Source organism: Hydra vulgaris, chromosome 02 (assembly GCF_038396675.1).
Source record: "Hydra vulgaris chromosome 02, alternate assembly HydraT2T_AEP".
NCBI lineage: Eukaryota > Metazoa > Cnidaria > Hydrozoa > Anthoathecata > Hydridae > Hydra > Hydra vulgaris.
In genome coordinates this window covers 42,101,981-42,110,504 of record NC_088921.1, presented here as the reverse complement: position 1 = coordinate 42,110,504, position 8,524 = coordinate 42,101,981, and the positions used below count along the sequence as shown (strand labels likewise).

Below are 8,524 nucleotides of genomic sequence, written 5' to 3'. Positions count from 1 at the left end.
TTAACGGTGTTGAATTACCTGATCCTTTTAAGCTCAGTAATGGCTGGTTATCAGAAGACGAGGGCCTAACTTGTTGGCCAATATTATTATATCCTGATATACACAATTATTTATTATTTAACTCTGCTGAAATAGCCATTATTGTTATGTCAGACAATAAATTTTCCTTCAGTGAAAACATGAAAACAAATATGACTCAAATAATTGTTACTGATATAGAGCATATGACTGTAGGTCAAAGCACAAATGAGCTTTGGTTTAATTTTTGAAAGCGAGTTATAACTGCTTCAAAAGCTCATGATGTTCTAAAAAAAATTGAAAAAATTAACATGGGCATTAAAGTTGATATGTGGTCATTACACCAAAGTATTTCAGGGCTAACATTTGTGAACCCAGATATACCTGCATTAAAGTATGGGAGAGCAAATAGAAGCAGCAAAGCAGTTTTTTGAAGTGATGAAATCTCTTCATCAAAATTTAACTGTAAATGAATGCGGATTATTTTTAGATGTTGAAATGCCCTATATAGGTGGAAGCCCTGATAGAGTAATCAGATGCTCGTGTTGCCCACCAGCTTGTTTAGAAATAAAATGCCCATTTTCAATTAACCATACAACACCACAAGATCCAAATATATCTCTTCCTTATGTTAAAAAAAATTTAAATAACAAGTTTGTCATTAATAAAAAACATAGATATTATACTCAATGTCAGGTTCAAATGGGAACTGCTAAGATGAACAATTGTTATTTTATGGTATGGACAGCTCATGGGTATAAAATTGATAAAGTTGCATTTGATGAAGCTAGTTGGTTGAGTATGAAAGTTGATTTTTTTAAATACTACAACGATCATTATTTAAAAACTGTCTTTGTAGATTTTTCTATTAACTGATTGGAACAAAATTGTAAAATCTTTTTTTTTAATTATAAAATCCTTCTTATATTTAAATTGGTATTTTTATTGAGTTTAGAAAAAGAAACAATAACTTATTGTCTTATTATAAGATCCAAATAATGGTGTACAAATATTTAGGTAAAGAAAATACTGAAAATCAAAATGGTTATTCAAGCTATTTATAATAATAAAAAGCAGTAGTAGTGTGAAACATATATATTCATTAAAAGTGCACGGTGGTGTCCGGCATCCCTTACAAGTAATTATAAAAATTTACAATTTTAATACTCTCACGTGCTTACTATTGAGTCCTTAATACAAGGGGAGGGAATTAAAGTGTGGGTGGGAATTTTAGTCCAGATCTAACAAACTGGAGGGTTTTATTAAAAAGTGGATGGGAAAATTTAACAAAAATCTCAATCAAGACTCAAGAGTTATTGTAGAGGGGCTTTTAATAATTTTCAGAAAATTTTCCTACCCACAAATCTTATTAATTTTTACTTGCTGAAATGTCAAAAATGTTGAAATGTCAAAAATAAGAAAAATATTCAGTGTAAACCGGCCTTAAAAAATGGAAAATATAATATCATTCACAGATAAAAAATAAAACTTTCAGTGTAATCAGATTTAAAAAATTGTCAATCTATAAAAAAATCATATGTGTTGTGTAAAACAAAAAAATTGCTATCTGACCTTTAATTAAGATCCCCCTGTTTATTAGATCTGGACTAAAATTTCCCCACCCCCTTGTATTAAGCACGCGTGACTAATACTAAATTAAAAATTATGTTTTAAACTTTTAAGCTTGAATTATTTTTTTATTAAAGCAGGCTTTAAATTGCATAAAGCTGCACACGATAAAATAATATCATCCATATGATGAAGCATAGAAATGGGTAATACATTTTTTAAGCTTCGAAAAGTTTTTATTCGGTTTATGGCCCTTTCAATGTGAATTCTTAAGTTCGCAACATCAGTAGTCTTCTTGCATTCAGTTGCAGTCATTTGACTCTTTACTCTTGCACCTGGTGGAACTGATAAACTGCAATAACAGAATAATAGTTCTTCTCTTATTTGAAATCCTCTGTCTGCCATCACCTCGTCGCCTCTTTCCAACAGATTGTAAAAACCACTGTCACTTGTAATAAATTTATCTGATGCTCTTCCACCGTAACATTTAGATAGAAACGTTATGTACCCATTTGGTGCTATACCAATTAATACCTTGACAGTGTTGTGGTGCTTGTAATCAGACCAAGTCACTGCTTGGTTGTAAAGGGACTTTGGACGTTCAATAAATATTTCAAAACAATCAAGAATCACTCTACACTTGTGATGCTTTGCTTTCACAAAGGACTCTGGTAAGTTTTTTTTATGACTTCACTTGGGAGCCAAACAATAATAGCATTTCCGAGAATATAAGCAATAATTCTAATAAAAGTGGTAAATATATTAAAACACAAAGCTTTTGAAATGTCAAAACGATCAGCAATATCTTCATTTAATAAACCTAAGCGCAACCTCATAAGTGTCATTAAAAATTCTTCTTTGTGTGATAACAGTTTACATTTAGATATAGATTTTAGTTGTTTAACTTTGCTACGTGAATGTTTTGGGCCTCTCCAATAACGAATGGAGGGTAAAAATGGTTTTAACAAACCAAAAATAACATTAAAAATAGCAATCGAAGATATACCAGTATAAAAGTTCATTCTTTTATCATTGTTAACTAATCTCCAAGAGAATTTTTGTTTAAGCTTGACTGTTTGTTTTATTTTTGACTTTTTTAATTGATTAGTAAGGCTATTTACCTTACTAACATAAGAGGTGATAAGTGAAGATTTGTATTCACATGAAGTACAATAGTTAAGTTGTGGTAAGCTCAATGAATACGTATGGTCTGATAATATAGGTGATAAAACATCAGCATTAAAACTAAGACTTGAAAACTCTGTGACAATACTTTTTTCAGTCAACAAAGGTTCTACAACATGGTAAAGAAGTGATTGGGTGCTTCATTAAAGTTCTTCTAGGTTTTTTTTGTTCAGGTTGATAAAAACCCATATTTATTGTTGGATTAGGGTTCATAACAGTTGGAATTTTATCAACAAAATGATCAGAGCATACTCTATCTGCAGTTCCTGGTTTCCATGCACTTCCTTTTTTATTTCCTTCTCGTCTAAGCTGACTAATCCATTGTTCTTTTTTTATGCTATTTCTTTTAAAACTAGGGAAACAATACATTCGAAATGGTGCCTCACATCCACTCTCGGAGAGTATCTTCCCTTCGTGTTGAAAACACGTTTTATCTTTCAACTTTTCTAGCTTATAGGAACTATTGGTACATCCTATAACAGCACAGTTAACTTTCATCTTATATTTTATTACTAATTCGCAACTGACAAAATAAATATTTACCCTTCTAAATTCGTTCCAGGACTTTTTCATGCGCGATATTAATAATGGCAGAAGTTCGCTTGAACTCGTGTATTGGTATCCAAGGTAGTTTTTTAAAGGATTGGGTATCTAATGGTTGACATGTGGTGTTTTTTGAACCGTTTTTTAAATAGTCTATAGTAATATTATTTAGAATGTTCTTGTCGTGGCCATTTTCAACAAATATGTCTATTAGAAAATCAATTTCTTTTTGAAGGTGTTTTTGAGAGCAATTGCTTAGCCATTGCTTAGCTTCATTTACAAAACTATTAGAATTCATAAGTCTACTTTTATTTTTGTTCAGAGTCGGTTGAATAATTTTAACAATGTTGGATCATAATCAATAATTTTGCTATTTTTCATTTGTTCTTCTAATTTGAGAGATGCATCATTTTGGTTTAATAATGCGAAACCTGTGCCTTTATCGAAAGGGTATATCTTAATATTAGAATTGTTTTTTAATTTGTTAATGGAAAGACGCTGTTGCTTAGTTATATTATCTTTTAATTTTAATTTTAGTGAATTTATTAAAATTTGTGAACAGTTTTGTCGTAGAGTTTCTGCCTGTGTTGGTTTTTTAAGTTTTTCAAGTTGTAAAGCGCAAGTTTCGATATTAGTTATAATATCCATATAAGGATTTTTTTCTGCATTGGTACAAAATTTGAACCTAAATTGAGTAGCTCAGTTGTTGAAAAAGGGAAAAAGTTAGCAATAACAACCATGGTTATAATACCAAAGGTTCCCAGTGGGCACAGGACCTAAATAAGACGTCTTTTGAACGTTCAAAGAACGTCCAAAACGTTCAATAGACGTTTAAAAGACGTCTTTTTTACGTCCTGTGCCCACCGGGTTGTTGGATGAAAGAAAAAAACGGATAAAAGTTAACTTACCAATGATATATTATATAAAATAGATGTCTAACTTGCGGGATTTTATTGGAAAAAAAATGAAGCCGCTTTTTTTTGCTTATAACAATAGCCCGCCATTTATAAAAAGGGCAAAAGCTGAAGCCGAAGTGTGGAATAAAAGTTAAAAATGCAAATCAAAAATTCCTTATAAATTAAAGATAATTCAAAAAAAAGTTTTAGTATTTATAAAATACTTTTTTTATGAGCCTATGTTTATTAAAAAGTATTTTAATTCATTAAAATGCTTCAAAAGCCTCTGTCGTTTTACTTTTCAAATTCAAAATTTAATCCTTTTTTAATCGAAAATAAACTAAGGAACAATAAATTATTATTTTACAAGTATTCTAATTTCCGCTTAACATTTTTACATAAATAGTATTTAAATTTAAAATATATTTACTTCATTTAAGAAAAGAAAAGTTAAAAATATTAGTTTACAAATATAATACGCCATTTGTAAAAAGAGCAAAAAGCGGCTTCACTTTTCGCATCGAAGTTAAACATCTAGTTTATATAATATATCATTGTAACTTATTAAAAAGCTTAATTAATTGTTGAGAGAAAAGGCATTTTCTTTTGTTTTTGTTATAGTTATAAATCCCATATTTTATAAAGTCTCTCTATTGTTTGTTTTTGCTGCTGCACTTTTAGCAGCTTTAGCATGGCTTTGAGTATCAGAAAGATTTCTTCCTATCCGTTTTGTAAAAACGATTAAAAAGTTTTGTAATTTATATTTAATTTATAAACAAAGGCAATTACGATATCATATTTCCGCAATTATACAGATCCGACTTATTCATCTAGTCGGCGTGACGTCACACCGTTTAAAAATTTTTTTTTTTTAAATTAACCATCTTTATTTGGGGGAAAACAAACTAAAAAATCCATAGCGGTTTGTTGAGTACTTTTTTTTAAAAATGCCAAAAAGTTGTTGTATTGTTGGTTGCACTAACAGTATTAAAAAAAATCATGAACTTAAGTTTTATAGTCTTCCTCAAGATGAAGTACTTCGAAGAAAGTGGCTAAATGCGATAAATCGTGCTGCAGATAATAATGCATGTAGGAAGCAGTGGTCTCCTAAGTCTTCTAATGTTTATGTTTGTTCGGCACATTTTATTACTGGTGGGTTACTTTTACTTTGCATCTTAAATAAATTTTGATAAATACTTATACAAATATCAGTACTTTTTATACCACAATATTTACAATTGTTTAGGTAAAAGAGAACTTTTTGAAAAACGTCGAGACTCAATTCCTTCAATCTTTGATACTGAAAAACTAAGTTCCCCTCAAAGAAAAATTAACATTAGTAGAATTAATAGAGTCAATAGAAGAACAAATAGACAAAGTAAAAATTATTTTTATATATCAAATCATTTTTAGTAATACTCTCATTTGTTATTTTGAAATGCTATGTTTTAGTTTTGTTTTTGATAGTTTTTTTTTAAACAGATTTGGTTGTTCCTGCACGTAAGAAACTAAAACTTTTTGATGAATCTAACATAGAAAAAGTTGATTTTGTAATTGAAAAAAAGAGCTTATGTAGTAAAGGTCATTAATATTTAATAATGAAGTAAATTAGTTAATTTTATTGATATTTTAAATGAATGACAATGTGTTGTACCTGTAATGTAAATGAATAAAAAATACTCTGAAAATATTTTATTCAATTTTTCAGAAATCAGTGATTCTGCATACACAGAAAGTTTTTTAGAACAATGTTCTAGCAAGAGTTTTGAAAAACAAGGTATTGTTTTTAATTTTAAACAAACAATGTTTTGATTTTAATTTTAACTTTATGTCTTATGTTTTAAAAAAAATACGGTAAATAATAATGATTTTTTAAAAACATTATTTTTTTTATATAGAATTTTGTCCTTCTACATCAAATAAGGAACAATTAGAACAAAGTTCCAGCAAAAGTTTAAGTAGTTCTACATGTAACGAAGATCTTTTAAAACAATGCTCTAGCAAAAGTCTTACAGAAGGTATTGATTATTGTATTCAGATGTATATATTCTTTTATTTTCCTTAAAATTTTGATTTTTCTTTCCCAGGTTTTAGTGTTTCTATACCTTAAAGAGTTACTATAAAACAATGCTTTACCAATAGTTTTATAATAGATATGAGTAGAGCATACATATACTATAAAATTAAAAATTAGCTAATTTTTGTATTTTGCATTGGTAATGTTTATTATAAATTAATAAAAAATTATTCTCAAGAATTTATTTTCCAATGAATAATGAAATTTTTTTTTAAATCTAAAGGTTCTTAATCTTAAGTTGAAAATTTCAATCTTAAGTTGAAAATTTTTTTTTCAAATAATTTTTTATGTATTTTGTTTTGCACAATTGTAAAACTCATTTATAAACATTTTGTGTTAATATTTTTCAGAACTTATCACCCTAAATGCAAATAAAATATTTTTGAACATTGTTTTAGCAAAGGTTTTAAACAGGGATTGGTTATTATATTCAAATCTATATACATGTACTTACATATTTAAAAAAGTTTGATTTTTCTTTTTAGAATTTTGGTTTTCTACTCTTAATAAGAGTAATTTAGAACAATGCTCTAATGATATTTTTAGACAAGGTATTGATTTTTTTTCTTTTTAAATATATATGAATCCTTTGAGAAACACCTCGTGTCAATTTTTGGCCAAAATTAATTTCAACATTAAATTGTTTGTGAAGGCACACACACATCCAATATGCATAAAACAAATCATCTCCACTTAGTCACCCCTGTAAGAAACATACAAAAAAATTCAAAAAATATTAGATTATGGATCAGCTGGGTTTTTTTTGATTTCTGAAAAGTTTTTTTATTTTGGATATGAAGTGTTTCTCAAATGACCAATTCATATATTTTTTTTACTTTTTTAAGAAATTCCTTATAAATACAATGTTTTTGTTTTTTTCAGAATTTCCTATTCCTTTAAGTACTGAAGATTCCAATGAGAGTTACGGAAAAAGTATTTATCTTAGCTTCAATTATATCTTAGTCTTTTATATAAAATATTTGTAAAAAGTAAATACTAATACTTTTTTCTTCTATTTTTTAGAAACAAGTGTTCTTATTGACACCGATTGTCAATTGAGGAAAAATTCCTCTGAGAGTCTTTTCAATTTGTATGCAGATATTGATGGCGTAAGCTCTGTAACTAGATCTGAGAGACAACAACTTTACAGTGAAATAAATAATCTTCGCCTAGAAAGGGATTTATTCATGTCAAAGTTTATGTCCCTAAAATTTAATAATTGTAATCTGGGAATAAATAAAATTCGATCACAACCTGATAAATGCACTATGGTTACAGGTCTTAGTCTACCAGTATTAGAAAAGCTGCTGTGTTTCCTGTGCAAAGGAACTGATGAAAATTTGCTTAAAATATTGGATTCAGCAGATCAAATAGTATTTTGCTTTGTAAAGTTGACACACAACATTAACATTGATATGTTATCGTTTATGTTTGGTTTTAAAAAAACTACTGCATTAGATAATTTTTGGAAATGGATTGATATAATGTATGTTAAATTAAAGTATTTAATAAAAATGCAAGATAGGGATCATATTTATAACACAATTCCTCCAGTTTTCAAGAACAAATTTCCAAGATTAACGTCGATTATTGATTGTTTTGAGGTTTTTGTGGAATCGCCATCATCCCTTATGGCAAGAGCACAGTTTTTCAGCCAATATAAAAAACATTGCACAATAAAATGTCTTATATCATGTACACCTCTTGGAGCCATCAATTTTATTTCAAAGTGCTACGGAGGTAGAGCTTCAGATAATCAAATTTTACGTGAATCAGAATTTGCATCTAGCAAGTACCATATGCCAGGTGATCAAATTTTAGCAGATAGAGGTTTTACATTGCAAGATGATTTTGCTGCTGGAAGCTGCTCTTTGTTGATAAACCCAGCTTTTACGAAAGGTAAAGCTCAACTTTCTGCTTCAGATGTAGAAAAATCTCGTAATATATCATCGGTTAGGATACATATTGAAAGAGTTATTGGACTATTAAAAAATCGCTACACAATTCTTCAAGGTACTTTGCCACTGCGAACAATTAAAAACATTTCTGACGAAGCTACGTCACTTACTCTTTCTAATTGTGACAAAATAGTAACCGTATGCGCTGCTCTGACAAACCTTGGGGAAAGTATCGTTTACGACAAAACTCACTTTTTATCTTAGTTATTTTTTAAACGGCTATTTTCATAGCCACAAATCATATTTAAAGTATTACTTGGCATAGATAATTTTTTACA

General features: G+C 28.6%; 1 protein-coding gene across 1 annotated transcript; it reads right to left on the bottom strand.

Moving 5' to 3' along the window:
• Positions 1–1,707: 1,707 nt before the first annotated feature.
• LOC136076070 (uncharacterized) lies at positions 1,708–3,270 on the bottom strand. The gene is made up of 3 exons (XM_065789535.1): positions 2,958–3,270; positions 2,277–2,848; positions 1,708–2,178 (listed from the first exon to the last, which is right to left on the bottom strand). Exons 1-3 carry the CDS (start codon positions 3,268–3,270, stop codon positions 1,708–1,710), a joined length of 1,356 nt encoding a protein of 451 aa, XP_065645607.1.
• Between the last annotated feature and the right edge of the window lie 5,254 nt (positions 3,271–8,524).